Source organism: Atractosteus spatula, chromosome 3 (assembly GCF_055471065.1).
Source record: "Atractosteus spatula isolate fAtrSpa1 chromosome 3, fAtrSpa1.hap1, whole genome shotgun sequence".
Lineage (NCBI taxonomy): Eukaryota > Metazoa > Chordata > Actinopteri > Semionotiformes > Lepisosteidae > Atractosteus > Atractosteus spatula.
The window spans coordinates 64,769,001-64,788,610 of NC_142708.1; the positions used below are offsets into that span (position 1 = coordinate 64,769,001).

Below are 19,610 nucleotides of genomic sequence, written 5' to 3' on the forward strand. Positions count from 1 at the left end.
CTAAACTGACATTTTCATACTGCATACTGTTTCTCTTCTGTATGCTATACCAATTTGGAATCAACAGTTGCCAGCTCAGCACCCATCACAGGCCTTGTCCTACAGTAGTGTGACGAGTGCATGAATCCTGTTACATGAGCACAATGGCCTTTCCTCTTTCCAGCACCTCCACAGTGCTGCAGCAGAGCTGGCTCTGAATGGGGCCTGAAGAGGTTCCTTCTTGATAGCAATGCAAACTCCGATGTGCTAGGCAAGCCACGGGAGGTGCAAGCTAAACCCATCAGGTGCAGTGCTTGTCAGATTGGTCACTGAGGGAATCTGTGGATACCCAGCCTGCCAGCCTTGCTTGTGCTGTGATACAGACCTGAACTCGCAATATGTGGGCTGTAGAGTTCAACCTATGCTTCTAATGAGCATAGGAGCTTTGCTTGATGGAGTGGAACATCACTGTTAATCCAGGCTTCCCCTCGATTTCAGGTCCCTGGTGTCTCGAGGTTCCCTGGCATCCACTACCCTGAGCTTTCCTGAAAGGCAGTCCACCGCAGGAGGAGTGAAGCAGGAGTGGCCATATGGCTATCGTATTCTCCCCTCCCTCCCCTCCCACCCCTCCCAGAAGGGTTCTCACAACGACAGCGAGCAGGGAGAATCTCTGAGCCTCCCCCCTGATACAGCCATGTCTGGCACCAGCGTCTCCAACTCTTTACCTTCCTATCTGTTCAGCGGAGAGAACAGTTATTCACCGTTCCCCAGCCCCAGGCATTCTGCTCGCTCCCAGTCTGCCCGCTCCAAGAAGAGGGCGCTGTCACTGTCCCCTCTCTCTGATGGGATTGGCATTGACTTCAACACCATCATCCGCACCTCGCCCACCTCCCTAGTGGCTTACATCAATGGATCCCGGGGCTCCCCAGCCAACATGTCCCCACAGCCAGAGGTCTACGGCCATTTCCTTGGGGTCAGGGGCAGCTGCATCCCTCAGGCCTACTTAAACCCTGGTTCCCAACGGGGATTGCAGCTCCCAGGAGGAGGAATTCCCCTTCAGTCCTACAGTGAGCAGCCAGAAGCAGAGTACCAGAGGATGCAGGAGCTGGAGCAGGGCACTTTGCACTCCTCGGGCCACCTGAACAACATGGTGGTCCAACAGGGACTTCCTCCAGCGGACTGCCAGCCATTGGGAGGAATGTGTAAGAGTGAGCACCTGAACAGCTTCTCCCCACACTCGCCCTCCATGGACATGTCTGCAACGCAGCAGGGCCCCCCGCCTCCATACCACTCACACCAGCACCTGCAGGCCCAGGACTTCCTAGGTCACTCCCAACAGCCCCTGAGCCACTTCCCTCATGGGCCACCATCCTCCCAGCTGCTGGATGAAGACGGGGAGCTGGAGGATCTAAGTGGGAGGCGCTGTTGTCATTGGATAGACTGCAGTGCCTCCTACGACCTGCAGGAGGAGCTGGTGAGGCACATCGAGAAGGTGCACATCGACCAGCGCAAAGGGGAAGATTTCACCTGTTTCTGGGCTGGCTGTCCGCGGAGGTATAAACCATTCAATGCCCGCTACAAGCTCTTAATACACATGAGGGTCCATTCAGGAGAGAAGCCCAATAAATGCACGGTAGGATTTTCCAACTCTTGTCATTTGCATTTGATTGACTTTCCTTTTCTCTTGGTATTATTTCAAATTCAACCCTTAATCATCTGATAGTGCGTTCATCTAGGTGAAGGGTGCTCACTGATGTGAGTTTTAAAACGTCTTATTATGTTTACTGCCCTTTGATAGCAGGTGAGTAAAAGCACTTATTAGTAAAGATGTGATGTGTTTGGAGAGTTAGGGAGGAGGTTATGGGTGGTGTGGGGGTCAACCAGAAAAGATGTGCTTTTGGTAGCAGTCTGTGGATGTCTTCAAATACCCTATTTTGCACAAGGATCTGAAATTGACCGTTTCTTCAAATGCTATTTTCCCAGGAAAATATATTTTACTTAGTGTACCTGAGTTTTTTTTCGCATTTAGTCTTATTTGCTTAGTTGTGTTTCTATATAAGTCAAATGCATGTCCAGGGTTTAAAACTATAAACAAGAAAAGCAAATGGACCAGTTTTCTGAATTCACATGGCTGTGATGCAGAATTTCTGATTATGTCTGAGGCAGTACTTAGTCATAGATTTGGTAGTGTGTTAGAGAGGTTTACTCTGTGGGTGAGTGAAATGCTTTGAGAATGTTTGCAACAAATAAACCTGAGCTCATCTTTTTGACAGTATATATCCAAGTTATTCATGCTACCCTGTTGTTAACAGAATACAAAGACTGATGCCCATATTAAATAAAAACATCAGTCATAAATGACTTGCTCAGTACTTGATGATGATGATGGCATTTCCTCTGTCTAGGGGCACAAGTCCTGTAGTTTAGATTGAATCCAGGCCTTATTAAAGGATTGAATAAACTGCAATTTTTTTCTTAAATAACTGTGATTAGCACGTACAGTACATGGGTATGTTTAAAATGTGTATTGTTATTTTTAGAATATTTAGAGTTGTTGCATGACATGCTTCAAATTTTTACATTCGTCCAGTAGTTGGGAGTGAGATGTTATGCTTTCGTGTGTCTGAATTAACAGGACATACCAGTATTAGTGGCAGTGGCAGGCTATCAGTACTGTTGAGGGGTTTTTTCTTCTAATCCTGTCTCCACCAGGATGAGGATGTCACTTTTTACATGTAATGGTTTGATATTTATAAGAAACCCAGCAGTATAAACATCTTAGAGTAATAATGCTGTTGTTATCTGTAGTGCGCTATTACTTAAAAGAGTTTTAAATGAAATAATACCTTACGGAGTTTTGTATTCCTGAGTAAGCACTAAGAGCTACCCATTAATTACCAGAGGTCTGTAATAATTGACATATGAGTTAACTCAATTATGTAGTTATTAAATCAACACAAAGAGTTTCAGTTAAGAGTTGGCATGAAATCGCCTCGTTTGCTGCCATAATATATATCCAGCCGAGAGAGCTGTCAGAGCTGCCAGCGCTGACTTTTCTAATGATTTGTGCTGTTCCTCACATAGCCTCATGGAGGCTGCAAGGCAGCAGGGCGATGACTGGCACAATGGAGGATGTGTTTCTCATCACAGGTCGCTTCTTATTCGGGGTTACTGGTGCGCCCTGTATCTGCCAGTTCAAGGGTTACAGAAAGAAGTCCCCATGTGGTTTGTATGTAGCCTGGTGAAACACACAATTGCTCCTCTGAACTGACCCATCTGCATCATCATAGAGCATCACCTCTTGTCCTAACGCATAACTTACCAATAGAGCCGTTTTGAAAAATGTACGCCATAAACAGAGTACCTACAGTATATTTACACCGAACTAGACCCACTGTAATAGTTTTTTTGTGGGGTTTTTTCTGCTCATCCACTGATGGGACAGTGAAGAGGAGCATGTATTTAACTCTCAGACGAAAGGCATGAGTTTGCATTCTACACTCCAGAACACAAATATTGGGAAAACGATCAAATCATATAAAGCCGTTTGGGGGTGTGGACAAGGAAGTAAAGTTAATGCTGTGGTGTTATTTTTTTGCCCTTTAAGTTTCTTGTACACTTCATACTGACAAAAAGAAAAGTGATGGTCTCACTAAGTGCTGTGGGATCACTAAGGATGGATCTCACCTGAAGGTCTAAGTGCTGATATGCAGGAGCTGCAGTGGAAGTCTTCTGTGTAGAGCAGACACAGAAACCAGTACCATTAAGATCTATCATTAACACTGTATGACCTATGCCACTGAGATCACCTCATAGCCGGATATAATTAGTAAATAATCCTTACACTTATATAGTGCTTTTCTGGACTCCATTCAAAGCTCTTTACAGGTAATGGGGACTCCCCTCCACCACCACCAATGTGCAGCCCCACCTGGATGATGAGATGGCAGCCAATGTGCACCAGAACACTCACCACACACCAGCTATCAGTGGGGAGGAGAACAGAGTGATGAAGCCAGTTCATCAGATGGGGATTATTAGGAGGCCATGATTGGTAAAGGCCAGAAATTCGGCCAGGAAGTCAGGGTAACACCCCTACTCTTTTCAAGAAACGCCCTGGGATTTTTAATGACCACAGAGAGGAAGGACCTCAGTTTTATGTCTCATCTGAAGGACAGCGCCTTTTTTACAAAATAGTGTCCCCATGACGATACTTGTGCATTAGGGCCCACACAGACTGCAGGGTGAGCACCCCCTACTGGCTCCATTAACACCACTTCCAGCAGCAACCATACGTTTCCCAGGTGCTCTCCCATCCAGGTATTGACCAGGCTCACCCCTGCTGAGCTTCAGTGTTTTGCCAGTTTACCAGGATATACTGATGGTTTAAATCTTATCTGGAAGTGGTCCCTGGCTCTTAATGAAAGGCACTGTAAAAATGCAAGTATTTTCATGGCCGTTTCATATAATTTACCTATGAAGTGACAGGAGCTTCTGTAATAGAATTGGAGGCTTTCCTTTTTTCAGAGGAACTTGATAAAAGAGTGATAAGCCAGTTTGTGTACAGCGGATCAAGTGGATCAAGTGAGATTTTGATTTGGATTTGCAGATAAAAACTAATCATTTCTACTTTGGCTTTTGGTGAGCTGCAGAAGCTCTCTGTAGACCGCGCTGCCCTTATGATGCATGCAGACATTGAGAATGATTCCTTTAACAGCAGCCTCCAAGTAAAAGAAACTGGATGCCAGGTGGAAAATAGTTCATATTGGTTAGAAAGTTGACCTGCTTGTGCACAGTGCAGAATTTGTTGTGGAAGGTTGTGAACCTGCACAGGAAATAGGCTGGACATGTTTATGGATGGAAACACTCCTTGAATGAGACTAGTTTACTTGTCTATGAACTAAGGGTCTACATAAGTATCTGCATACTGTATCACTTTCTATGTTTCTATGTTTCTCCACAGGTTATGATGACTATAATTGTATGGAGGGTTGAGGTGCTGTGGATCTTGAAATAGCTCCTGTCTTTACAAAACATTTAGTTGAATCTCTTTTTAATTTCAGTTTTATATGAGTGCTGGAATCTATGCTGTAATTACAAGTGTATGTACGACCAGCTGCTTGTAATGACTTGATGTTGTAGAATGCAATGTACTGATTATGTGACATTGTAACATAATTGATTTTTCTTGTGATTACCGGCTTCAAATTCCAGGTGATAGTAGCAGTAGCTAAATTTAACACTTAGCTTATTTATTTCCCTATGTGTCATGTTTTAGCTGTCACTGGCCACAACACTTACCGTACAATGGCTCCTGCTTTTAAATCTTGAGAATCACAAGGATTAAAATGTACAAGCCTTTTCTGCTGGCAGCTCAGGTGCTGACACTGCATGTTTAAACTGTGTGGATTGAGGGTACCATGTGTTTTGATTTACGAGATAATGAAATAATCTGTCAGTTCATTCATTCAGAAGTCATTTTTGTTGTCATGTACTGTATAATGACTGTTTTTTTTTTCAGAGAATGTGATGAGTTATTGGTTGTTCAGTTTTTTTCGTCAGTCTTTTCCTTCTGTTTATTTGTTGAACCTGCACAGGACCCAAGCTAAAAACCTCAGCTAAATGGAGCTAGAATTCTTTCAAAGAAGTCTGATGTTAGTTGAAATTATTTAGTAAGTGGAATATACTGTACAGGAGATGGGAAGTGTACAGCTACATCATTATAAAACTTCCAGAGGGTAAAAAGGGACACAAAAATGTTTCTGTTACTTTTTGCTATCCCAATCATTGTAAGGTCTTTGTTCACTGAATCCAAAAATCTGTGGTAAAATGTGCAGAAACAAGAACCCTATGTAGTAAATGGAACAGTCAGACTGGAGCCCCCTTGTTTGGACGATCCCTTAAGAGCTGCCATTTGTCATCTTCTTTCTGGTTGGATCTTGGTTTCTCAGATGAGTAAGAGTCTAGGAATCCCACTGCCCGTGTCTTTGTTATTGCCCTGCGCTTGTCGATCATTAACAATTCAAATACCTGTGGTCAGCCTTTCAAAGAAAAGCTAACTTATTACTGAGACGAATCATCATGTTGCCATGGAGACCTGAACTTATGAATTGCTTTACACACTATGTAATTGTAAAGTAAAGTGAAAAATATTTCAGAAATCTGATTTGCCAAACTATTACTCAAGCAATACCCTATATTTACGGCTGACTGCCACCCAGCTATTGGCAGGGGTGACTGGAGATGAACTCACAAACGTCTAAGGATATTGGAGCATGAGAGATGAGGAGAACAGGGAAAATGTTAATTTATTTTCTGACTTTTCTGTTTTAGTTCCTCTGAAGGAGGTTTTAAAGCTTTTTTTCTTCAGTGTGCTGTGGTGGTGCAAGGCTGTCACTACCAAATAGTGAATATTGACTTTGCTGCTGTCTGTATATACAGTACATCATGGTGCACTGTTACTTGAGGTTTTTTCTAGTCTTGTTTAACATGTCCATTTTATTCTCATCTTTATAGTATGGTTAGGCCAAATTAAAACAAAACTTCCAAGTTCAATAATGTGCTGAGGTCCAGTTGCACCACAGCATACTGTATGTTTGTACTTGAGCTTGTTATTTAATTCTCTTATTAGTGCAAAGAAACGCTTGCACAAATGTCAACTGCATATTATGGAACACAGCAGTAATCTTGCATTTTATAAACTGTACGTGTAAAGTTCACACAATTAGTTTGCAGTAGTTCTTGTTTATTCGTTCTTGCTTCTAGGCTTTAAACAGTGATTATAATAATTAACTTCACATATCTTTTATATCTGATTAGAACGGATTGATCTTTCTCGATAGTATTTCAAAAACTTACCATCCAATCCATGGGGTGGCACATAGTCTTTCTCATTTGCAGATGTCTTGGATTTTTTTAATATCTAGAGTTTGGAATTAGATATCAATTCCCTATTGTGTTGCATGCAAAGTGAAGTGGCGTTAATGTTATGCTGGGTCTGTAACAGTCTACTGTCACATCTGTTGCCCAGCTCCCAGTGGTGCTCTCCTAGACTAGCATGGACAGGCAGAGAGAGATGATGATGTGTTTCACCATCCCAGCTTCAAATCAGTGGGTACTGATCTGAGTAAACAGGGAAGCAGGGGGACACACTCGCGCTGCAGAATCCCACTCCGCCTTGCATTTTCAACAGCTTTTCTCCAACTTCACAAAGCGGAGCTCATTTAGTGTGCTGATGACAAGGACAGACGGGAACTTGTCACCCAGTTTACATTTAAATTACAATTCGACCGATATGCTCTCATGTCCTCCTTATTAGTGATTAAAGACACAAAGCTTACTTTATTGAATGATTCATATTTAATATATTTGCAATGCCTCTGATTTGTGTGTGACACAGAGGGGAACAGGTGAAATATGTGTTCTCAGCTCAGGGCCGTCTTCTAGAGTGGGAGAGCTCATAGTCCAGCTCAGTAACTTCACTCAGCCTGGTGCTTTGTAAATCATCCTCTTGATACCAGCACTGACCTGCTGAAATAACTAAAGCTGCAATAACCAAGGGATTAAGTTTTGTCCTTTTATTGTGATCATTAAAAGTCTTCGTTATAATTTTAATTACAACTCTAAGTAAGGCTTTTGTGCATTGGTTGTGCATTCCAATTAAAAAAAGTTTAATAAAAAACATACTATGATACTTTGTATAGCTTTGCTTTTTGAAAGCTGTCTGATGCCTTTTTAGATCTTTTACATCACGATTATGTTGAGAGCTGCCCAGCACCACTAGAAGTGCTTGAATTATCACTCTGAAATACCTGCATAATCGCTGACAGCCTGGGATTCATGTGGTGCACAAAGGTCCCCAAAAATGTACTTTTGATTGAATGAATATAAGGCCCCTTTTTCTTAGGATAGATAACAGGTAGCTGTGACTCAAAGCAGACTCACGAGTAGTGAAAAGGATTTCCAAAGAAAATGAGATTTTGAGCTAAAAGCCCCGGCTTGTTCTCATAAAGATTTATAGCTGTTTGATTCACATACTGTAAACCCATATCATTATCATGGCATAATTGTCTGGCTATTTATACTATGCATCCTAATTATACTCTAAAACAAAAACCTGCAATAAAGATTTATAAAGATTCAATGTTTTCTAGCTTATAACTGTACTTTACTTTTTCTGCATTACTGTTGAAATCAATATAATTACTATCTTTACAAGCATCACAGTAGGAATCCCTGACATGGCATTGTGTAGAAATCTTTAAATTAGGAAAGCTTAAAAAATGGTGGTCAGACCTCTTTAAATCTATAGCATACCTGTATATACCAGATTCACTTAGCTAAATTTACTAAGGTAAATAAAGCATATTCAGCTTTAGAAACATGTCAAGAAAAAATAATTAATTGTGATGAAAAAGCAGTTTTGAATATATTAATGCTATTAAATTATTACTTTAAGTTGCGTGATTATTTGCTACCATCTACCTTAATTATATGAACACAATTTTATACAGTAAATCATGTACTTTTAAGCAGTTTTACAATTGTTAGTTATGCTCACTTGTTTTTTGAGAAAGTTTTTCTTTTAAAGTCACATCTTGTTTTTCTAATTAGCCTTCTGTTGGTTTAACTCTTGTCTTAAACTTCGGTAGCATCATGCCGATTACCTAAAGATCTGTTCAGTATCATTAGTCTATTTTATTACTCTATTGTGGAATATGTTTCTGGCTCTTAATCGCATCTTGCCGGAAAGTCAAACTTTAGACCTCTGACTCAAACTGTTACATAAGCCTTCTGACGTGATAGCAACATAAAAATGTCAAAATTTTTGTGCCCCACTTCATTATTCATGTCCAGACATTATCGCGATAGGAGTTATTATCACTAAAACTCTAAACTAAAAGATAACACCTCTGGTATCTTTTGTGGTTAATGTTGCATCGTCATCTTAAAGCTGGCTGGGTTTATGGTTACCGTTAGCATTAGAGTTACTGTAGCTCGAGAACCATCAGTGAACGCCCCATTTCCTCTCCATGTAAAACTAACTGAATGGTAGATACTCACTCTCATTCATTCTTTTTAAACCAGTGTGGTTGCGTTTGGGCATTTGTCGTGATAAAATATGATAAAATACACGAGTATTGAAATACAGAGGGTGGAGTGGAGTACTTACAGATAGTGCTTAGGCTTTATACTGCATAAAAGTCAATAAACTGCTTTGCTTTATTTAAATTTAATATTTATAGTACTATTATTTCAGAATTTGCCTTGAGATTAAAGATTACCTTGTCTATGATTAAGGTCACAGTACTAGTGGTATTCCCATGAAAAGCATTTATTCTCATAGCAGCACTTGGCTGATGTTAATTCTGTTTATTGCATTCAGAGAGTATATTTTCCATATAAATTATAGTATTCATATAAATATAGTAGTTATCATTTTTCACTATCAATATGTTGACTGAAAATTAAAGTACTTGCCCTTTCACACACACATTATGCATGTAGAGTACCGTACAGTATATACTTATAACTGTAAGTAATTTGCAGTATAATAACCAGTAAAAGGTTTTTCCTGCTATAAGCAGTAATTGAATCTGTTTCAATGCATCTGTGTTACATGTGCCAAAAGAACATCCACACTTTTAAGTTCAATAACCTAGTAAACTCTAAGCATGAGACTGGTATCATGCATTATATTAGGTATGACAACAATTTCATTGTAAGGTTCTATCTCTAGGCAACATGTGTCCCTGTTTTAGAAATTATTTAATTATTTTTTAGCGGTCAAAACACAACATACTGTCTAAGACCTTTTCACACTTGTCTGTGTGTTTGAGTATGTTGTGTATACTGCGCGTGGGAAATGCTCCTGATAAATATCATTGTATCATTTCATCATAAAAAAACATAATTTCCACCACATCATGCTTTAAGTTGCTGGCTGCAAGTCAAATATTTCTGTCATCTTTGTGTAACTTTATGATATGGTTTTTAAGCCCTGTGACACACTGTCTGGCCCCGTACATTGTAAAAGTAATTAGTCTGAGAAATGAAGTATATGGTAGTGTGTCATGATTGATTTGTGAAATAAATGGATGATTAGCAGTAATGATTACCTAGTGCCCATTCTAAGTCTGCTGTTCCTGCTATATTACTAGAATATTGGCTTTTACAAGGTATTTATTTCTGTCTTTTATATATTTCATCTATATAAATCTATAATCTATGTTTCTGACCTTAATCATGTCCCCTTTTCCTTAGTTTGTGAGATTTTGAAGAGTTTCTTGGTAATCTGGGCTAGATGGCTATCCTCTTGTGTATAACTGTTCTCATGTTGTTTGTCATCTCCTTACAGTCAAAGCTTACTGTATGTACCGTACAGAGATTTATTTCCCAGATTTACCAGATTATTTTAAGATTGTTCTTTGTCTGCTAGTAGGCATCAGTAGGCTGTCTCTAAAAGAAGGTTGTGTGCATGTGAATTTACATTTGAAATTGCAAGGATTAGAAAAGCAAACACAAGCATTTGAGCTCCATTATGGAGGAAAGTGTGGACCTGTTTGTCAATGCTTGTGAGTGGAATGATCCTTTCATTCATCCTTTCACTGTGCCATATTCTTTCATGTCAGGAGCCATCCATCACATTACAGCACATATACAATGTCCTTATCAGTAGCTGCCTGCAAGTAGGTGCTAACAGCTCAGACCAGACCATAAAACAATAAGAGGAATGACTGAGTTGTCTCTGTCAGGCAGTGTCACTGGAGTGATTATCAGATACATTATCTGCGCTTCACAAAGCACTACACAATAGTTAGTGTACTCAGTTGGTAAACAGTACTGTAACATGGTAATTAAACTGAAACTGTCTATTGCACACCAAAAAAAAATATCAAGCTCTTTTGTCCTTGCTTGTGTTTTTCATGGTGTTGCTGTGCCTGGTTGGGGTAAGGGTGTTTGAATTTAAAAAGTGCAGGTCTGTGATAAGATACTGGCTCTGCTTCAAGTCTGCGTTCTTGTCTTTGAATGGAATAAAGAATTGATAATTCATTGAATAATAACCTCTTTCCAGTAGTAAAGATTTTTGTTCTGATCCATCCCATCAAAGCATAAGGACTTTGATGTTTGTCTCTCTAAAATACTTACATATCACTATTCCAGGGACAAATACAAATTTGGTTCTAATGTTCAACAACATGTTATTGATTAGTCACTTAAATGTAGCAGGCATGATTATAGGCAGCAGTGTGGAAGAGAGTTCAGAGCTGTAAGCTTAAACCTGGAGGTTGTGGGTTCAGTTCCTGGATGGGATTCTGTTAAAATTATTTTATTTATAAGCTGCTTTCCAAAAGTTCTTACAAAAATATGTTTCCACAATGCTGACATTGTGGTCAACACAATGGCCTACCTCCGCAGTTTTTGCTGCCTGCACGAGGAGCTCAGGCCCTACATCACCAGCTCATTGCTCTTCAGGCAGAGCCACTGTTTCCTCTGCAGGTACTGTAGCTGTTTTTACTCTCCTGTCCTGTTGGGTCAATCCACCGAGAAGCCTTTCATTTTTCTTCTGTTTAATGGCAAAAGTGGAAATCATATACTGATTTCAAATATATATATATATCAAATGATTGTAACAATCACTGAAAAAACAGCTATTGGTTTTAAAGACCTTTGTCTTTACTTTCTGTAACTAATAATCCCATACATTTACATAATGCTTTTGTCACAGGAAATTCGCACAGTATTTTTTTTAGGAAGGACGGTACTGTGGGGTCGTCTGGAGCTTGTTGTAGCATCTCATCTGCAGGCCAGCACCTCCTATAGTAATGTGCCAAACACCATACTGGGACACTGGACTGGACATTCTGGTCCAGGGGGAAGAGCGCCACCTACTGTCTTAGCTGTCTAATATCAGCCGCAAGGTGACAACACAACAGATTTTTCAGTTAGAGAAATTGCAGTCCCAATTTCTCAGACCGGTTATTACATCTCGGTAACAAAATAAATTAATTTACAGAATCGCAAATTTGTACAAAATCTGAATTAAGAACTTTGCGAGAGTATTGTATGGTCTCCATGTTGCCAAAGGCAAGAGCAAGTTTGTGTGAATCGCGACGTGAAGCTGCCCTTTGTGCTAACTGTGATACTAGTGATGCTACAGTAGTCAACTGTAATGACTAATGTACAACGATGTACGAGCAAATACAAGTTGTGCAGCAGACATTTCACTGCAGAAATCTGCATGCAGAGTTAACAAGTAAACAATATTTGTCGGTAAAACCATCTCGAAGTTGAGAAAACTATTTCTATCGGATTAAAAGAGATGTATTCACAAGTCTTCTTGTTTAAATGTAGTAGGGCTGGTTTACAGTCATCAAACATTTACAGTAGTTTCCTTGTTCTGAATTGCAGACAATAACAGCAGTATGGTGTTGCGCATACGGGGAAATTTTGTGTTGTGTGATGTAAATTGAAGGTTTTACATGTTACTGTGTACATTTTGGTTTCATTGTGGTTTAAAATGCACTCATCGATGTTGATTCTTTTGAACCCCAAAATATAAAAATAGTGTTGCAGTTTCCCTTTAAGCCTGATGAGTCTAGTGAAGATCCTGCAACAAACCCCCCTGAACAAAAACAACTTTATTAGGAATCTTTACTTGGCTATATCTGCCATATCTGTTTGGATTTGGATTACTCTCAAAATAATAATATTACAATAACAATGGGTTATTTTATTTTTAAATGCAGGAAGCGTGCTTGGAAATTTAAGCATGCTACACCATAACTTCCAGTTGATCTTACAAACTGTTTCCTTGTTTTGGTACAAATACTGTATATACAGTACTGTACAATATATATTGTACACACCAGAAGTTTTATTTCTTGGATCTAGTAGTGGAAAATGCATTTAAACACTGATTTAGAAATTGAGGCTGAGAAGCTGGAGGACCATAGTTCTAGGAATTAGGTAGCAGATTAATATCGTTTTCAGCTCTTTTTTTCAGAATGGTAAGAGAAAGTGAATGCCATTCTTTCTTCAAGTAATGTTACAGCTGTTTCTCTATCAGCTTCTTATTTTTTCTTTGCTCTTTATGTAGGTAATGTCTTTGGTTTATGTGGTGCCAGGCAGAATTTAGCCCATCTGTGTACACAGACGTGAATAAAATGGTTTGGGAAAGGAGTCAGGGCAAAGCTAAGTGACTTCAGATTGGCAGGTAAATGTGTCTGGCTTCAAACTTTGTTTCATAGCTTGACGGAAAAGGAATGTAATTAGACTTATAAATGCTGGAGAGTGTAGCTAAGTATTTCATTCTTTTATGAAGTTGCTATGGCAAAAGACTTGCTGCTGACTGGCACAAGTGAACATGACCTTACCCAAATGAGCCTGAGCCAATGGGCCCCCAGGTGATCCATAGTTGATATTCAACAAGCAACCAGCAGCAATCCTTTCTTCTGTGCACAGAGCAATAAAATGTTAAATTTTATTATTTATGCAGCTGCGCTTAAATCTGCAGCAAAGTAACCACATGCTGTTTAATACAAACCAATTCATGGGAAAGAGTGCATTTAGGAATTTAATGTTCTCATCCACTCTTTGCATTAGCTGGTAAACACTTGGAACATAACAAAAGAAGTAGAGTATTCACTGCTATAAAAAGTGGAATATGCTCACCATGGCCAGTCAAAGGTCGTTTTCCATTTGTGCGATTCACTCACAGGTTTAGCTGAAAAAATGATTAATGAAATGTGTTGCATGGGAATTGCACATGATACATTTTGGAATTATTTTATAAGGATTATTTGGGGAAGTAGTAAGACAAAACATATACTGTATTGTGGCTTTTGTCATCTATTTGTACACACACACAAAAACTTTCCATGGATACATTTTATAGATTCATCTTATATAAAGTTAATTCTAAAATTTAAATCCCAGCTTGAGCGTTCCTGGGTGTGTTTGGTATCATCTTCATGAACAGCCAGATTCTTCTCTGTTTGAATTGCAGCACTAAAGCACAAAATCAACCAACACAATCACTTATATAAATGCCGAGAGAGAGAGAGAAAAAACAGCATTACAATGTTCATTCACTCAAAATGTGAAGAGTTAACTGTCTCGGAAATAGCAATGGAAACCTCTAGATATTGAAAGGGAAATGGTTGAGTTAAAGAAAATATTAAAGGGATATCTCACTCAGATGTTTATCATGGAAGAAGTTGTTTCTGTACTTCCAAGAAAATTCCTTGTCTGATACTTGGATGGATCTGAGCATTCCAGGGAGTCAAGACTGAATCTGTTTGTTCCATTAATCGTGACACAGAAAGCCATGGAAACATAGAAGCACAGATGCTTGTCAGCCTGATTGTTAATTTCTGGAATTTATTTGTCTTTTTTTCAAAGTTTGGACTGTCCTTCTGATTTCATTAGACAGTAGTCACACCCAATCTGGATTCAGAATCATAGCCACACCTGCCCCCGGTCTGGAAAGAATTAAACACATTGACGCAATCCTGTGACACACTCGCCCCCAGAGCCATTCCCCCTGTGGAATTTTGCAAACTCCACAGGAGCAGGCAGGAGAGTTAGTTTCAACAGGAAGAGTGGTGTCTCTGTCACCGACATCACTGCAGGCCTACAGATGTTCTACCAGTCACAGGAGTTGCTACAGCTTAGAGAGCCAAGAGGACACAACCAAGTGCATGCTGCTGTTTGGGAAATCCCAGTCAAAGCAATGGTCCAACAATTCATGACAGTGAAATTGGTGGTGTTTTCAACATGGTCCTGTGGACTAAGAGATGAGATACAATATGAATCTATCTAATCAAGTCTGGTAGACAAACAACCATTAGATCCATATGGCATACTGTAACTGTATTTCTTTTCACATTCTGTTTTCAAACTAAAAAAAATCTTTGAATAATCAATTACTCAGCAATAAGGGCTCAGAAGAGATGATGTTGAAATCTTTCCTAGTACGCTGATATTCCTGTGACTGTTAGCCAGGTTTTTAAAATTCTGTTTCCTAGTATTTAGTGACTAACATCAGGATTATTTTGTAACAGTTAAATGAGAAAGAAGAAAAATCATTTTTTGGTGCCAACATAAGTTGTATAATCTGAATGAGAAATTTAGACCTCACTTCTAGCCATAGCAAGACAAAAGATTTTTAACTTGAAGTGTTTGTTTTTCTTCTTAAGAATATGTTTATCAAAACTATTCATCTTTGATAATATAGCTCAGATGTTATATTTGAGAGCAGTAACATTTATATAATTTAGATAATTTTGTAAACATTTCACAGACTTCTATTTTTTTCTCTATCTTTTATCCATAAACCTTTATTTTGCAATTAACATATTTAAATACCACAAGCTGTGTCTTTCTCACAAATGTGAGGTCACTCATGTAAGTCCCGTAAATTTAATTAGTTAAGCTTTAATTACATTTCATATCCAAACACCCAACCCAAGATCTAACTCTGGCCTTCGCCAGGTTCTATTTCAGGAAAACCTTTATCAAACAAATGACGAGACTCTTTGGAAAGTCCCTTGAGTGAGACATTCAACATTAGCTTTGTAAATACAAGTAACTCACGATAAGAATATTATTATATCCCTATCTTTCTGAAACATACAATGTTTAACACATTGTGTATCATACCAAGATCTAGAATTAGGCCATGCTTAAGCAGAGGTAGCCCACATTCCCCCACACCAGGGGCCCTGCCTGTAGCCCCACCTATGGTCAAAGTCTGGAATTGCTCTAAGTCCTCTTGTTGAAATTGTTCTTTAAGCTCCTTGTTTAGGTGACATATGTCACAAATATGCAGACATTTGCTGGAAGGACAGATGAGTGCTCTTGTATACACGGGAATTCTGCATATTACATTTAGTCTAAATGTTACCATTTACACAATAGGAAATATTGCACGTTAATAAATTACAATTATTAAGCTGTCCAAATTTGAATTACAGAAAAAAGAATACGCAAGGTACGTCAAATAAAAACATTTTATTGACTGTGTGAGGGCTTTGGGATTGGACACGATCACCTCAAGGATCAAAACATCACAGAGTGCAAACTTAAAGAACAGCTCTTTAGAAGGGGTGGACTAATTAGGAGTTGTTCTGAATTAAAGGACTAGTGAGGAGATCATGAAAACATTTTTTAAATTCAGTTATATAAGATGGTTGACTCGGGCATTTTAGAACAGGCTACCTCGCCAGACTTACTGTTGCTTCTTGTGCTGTTGATGTGCGGCTGTTGCCGCAACCCATCACCACGAAAGCTGTTTATTCTTTATTCTGGGGTGGAATCTGCTGAAAGCCTACATTTGCAATTAACAAAAAAGCAACACAAAATAGGGCAAAAATTCTTGGAGCTCTCCTTAAAAGGGATTAAGTGGTACATGCACTGTACTGAAAATGTTATTCACCAACAAAAAAAGTCATTGAACTCATTCTGTCAATAGGATTAATGGGCTTCAGGATTGTAAGACATTTCAGAAATCTAAGGAGCAATATGTTTTAATTGCTGCAGGAACTAATCCCTTTTAATGTGTAATGTAGGCCTTTCCCAAAGCATTTTAAATGCTGTGCTTACATCTAAATACACTAAATAAAGAACTGGAAATGTGCCAGTCAGATAAGCACATGCCTATCATGCTACTTTGTTTGCTAACAGATTACCTTTAAATCTGTAGGTTTGAGATTTTTTTCTTCTGACTTCACCGCTCTGGTTTTCTTTAGTTTGGGCTAGCTTTAGCTTTCCTTAGTTTAGAATTTTTTGTTTTTTTTAGACTTTTCCAGCCTTTATTTTCAAATAAATTCAGTCAATATGTTTCAAATTTAATTTGTATTATTTGTGAGCATAGAAGAATCTCCTTTTTAAATTTCTAGTTTATCGAGATTAACAATGAGGTCTCTGAAGTATATTCTTTGGAATTCAGCATGATTTGTTTCCTATGAAAACCCCTGGTAAAGATCAGAGACCTGAAGTAATACTTTAGAGCAAACTGGTAATAGAATAAGGATGAGAAGAAAACTTATTGTTGTCCATTGTTCTCATCTGATTTATATTAAAAGTGCTCACAGAGCAGATATCTTATTCTTCCTGTCTTAGCACCAAGATAGCACTGTTTCGTAAGCTGCTCCATAAATCTGACCAGTTGTGTATGTGAAGGAATAATAACCAAGTGATTTACACTTGCTAACTGCTGTCATCTCTGCAGGACTTGCTTAGCAACTTGTCAAGTCATTCAAGAGAGATTCATGCTTTGTTTTCCTCCCATGTCTTGTTCTGGAATTCAACATTTATTGCAAAAATAGGAAACATACTTCCTGAAACAAACTTTGCTTTTAGATGCCTGTAAAGCTACGCCAGCATTTGGCTAATCCGTCATCACTTTGGACAAAGAGTAATTTGAAATTCAAATCCAGCCCTTTGGCTGTGAATACCAATCTTGTAAAATAGCTAGTTTGCCAAGATTTTAAGCGGCATTTTGTCCAAAAAGGAGGGAAAAAGGTGTTTGTTCATGCCAGAGATTAGGGATTCAGAGACATCAATACAAACAAACAAATTAACAAAAAAAACATTTTGATTGAATTTCTACACTAAAACAAAATTCTGCAATGCCCAGAAATGTATCTTGTTGGTGGTATGAATGATGAATGACCATATCAGAACTGAGATTTTTTTTTCAGTATTCATATAACTGTCTACAATAAATTTAAAGAAGGATATTTTTTTTATTTCCACTTAAGGAAAGAATACCTTGTGTTTATGGCCTGAGATCAAGGCTGTTATATATTATGTTGTCAATACCACAGTGTTTCACGAATGATTTCATATTGCATTCATAAGGTGTTTCTTTTACTGCTGGATGTTGGTCCTGTGGTCCTGCTCTGTCACTAATACACAGTCTTTAGTACATACAGATACATCTGTACTGCTCTTTGACTGTTAATATTGTCATTGTTTCAATGTCTTAACACAACTGATAATGTGTTCATGTAGCTTCAACACGCTGGTAGAAAGTGTCAGAGTCAGCAGTCTGTACTGCCAGGGTGTGGTGCTTAACCAAGAGTTAAAATGGAAAAGAATCTGGTTTTCCATTGGATTCACTGTCAAATAATTCCTCTTGAACCATACAATTAAAACTACTCTTTACATAATTTATATACTGTATATACAGGACCTATCATGAAAGCCTCTAAAGATGCTTATATGGAGAATTCCATTCCTCCCTGTTTAACAAATCAGTTTCCCCCATATCATCCCACAAACTGATGAATACTCACTATAGATTCTTGCAGGTTTTCTCCAGTTTAAGTATTACTCACCTCAGTCAGTGCAGTTCAAACCTCCTCCCAAAAAACTGCTTTTTAAATCTTTTTCTATGCAGTTTGCAGTTTAATCTCTGACACCATTATAGCTGCGATTAACAGAGTATGAAGAATCGCACTTTCAAATTGGACTCAAAATTGAAAAGGATAATGGGAACCTTGAGCTTCTCTCTGCTTAAATATACCTTATTAACAGAAGTCATACAGGATTACCTCCTTTGCTAGCATAATTGCAAGTCATCACACTGTAGAATGCAATTGTCTGTTGGAGGTAATACCATAAAGTGATAAATGTAGGCATAGGTGACTGAATCCATCATAATTTTTTGCTGCAGAAATTATTTTAGGAGGATAGATCGATGGACCTGTTGCCTGACTTTTTATGCAGTGGTAAAGCTCGCAGCACTTTAAATGGGATAAATATGAGCCAAATACTTCAGCCTAACAGGGACCACAACTATTTAAATATCTAATATTTCTTAATGTTGCATATTTGTGTCTCTATAAAACCTCAAAAAAGATGTTCATATACATTTTAGCACTATAACAAGCTTGTAAAGAAATGTTAAGACATGACCCAGTGCGGTGTCATCTGAGCGTGACTCCATTTGTTTGTAGCAGGACTCAATTCTGTAATGGGAACAGAACTCCTCACACTCTGGACATGGAGGATGAAGATTGACAAATCCCATTGCTTCTTCATTATTTCTCTGTCTGCTTAATTAGCTGGCAATTGTTTTCGGCTGCAGATGTTGTGGTACCCATCTCCTTCACATCCACAGTCCCCTACAGCCTGTGATCATTCATTCAGTGTCTTGTTGCCCCCCGGTCTTTTTGGATAGCAGCTCTAGCAGCAGAGGGGACAGCAGTGCGGGTTAACTGTTGTGGTGACAAAGTAGGCTTGACAGCCTTAATGACCACAAGGAAGAAAGGAGAAAAAAACTCTGCCATTCAGATTGAACGTAACTGTTGGATTCAGCTAAACAGAAGAGAAATGTGAAATGTGTTAAAAAAAGTCCAAATTCTCAATAAGGTCCCAGAAATGCTATTAAGAATGGGGGGTTGTCATTAGCTGCCAAAATCTCACAACAGCATCAGCTGCCCATATTTTAACTATTTACACTAAGCTGGCATGGCCCTGGTACAGAACAGAGGAGAAGAGAGAGAAGGAGGCTGTCTTTTATACAGAGTTTCTTAAATAAACCTTCATCTACAGAATTTAAATGACCCTGGGGAAGCTGAAAAGGCTGGGATTCTGTTTTGGCTTAAATAATTTCAGTGTGT

At 38.8% G+C, this 19,610-nt stretch overlaps 1 protein-coding gene across 1 annotated transcript in view; it reads left to right on the top strand.

The window, feature by feature from the left end:
• Positions 1-19,610, top strand: part of glis3 (GLIS family zinc finger 3) — a 77,355-nt gene that overhangs the window by 20,375 nt on the left and 37,370 nt on the right. The window contains exon 3 of the mRNA XM_088911865.1: positions 478-1,612. Coding sequence (XP_088767991.1) covers positions 478-1,612 — 1,135 coding nt within the window. The remainder of the gene's footprint in view (positions 1-477; positions 1,613-19,610) is intronic.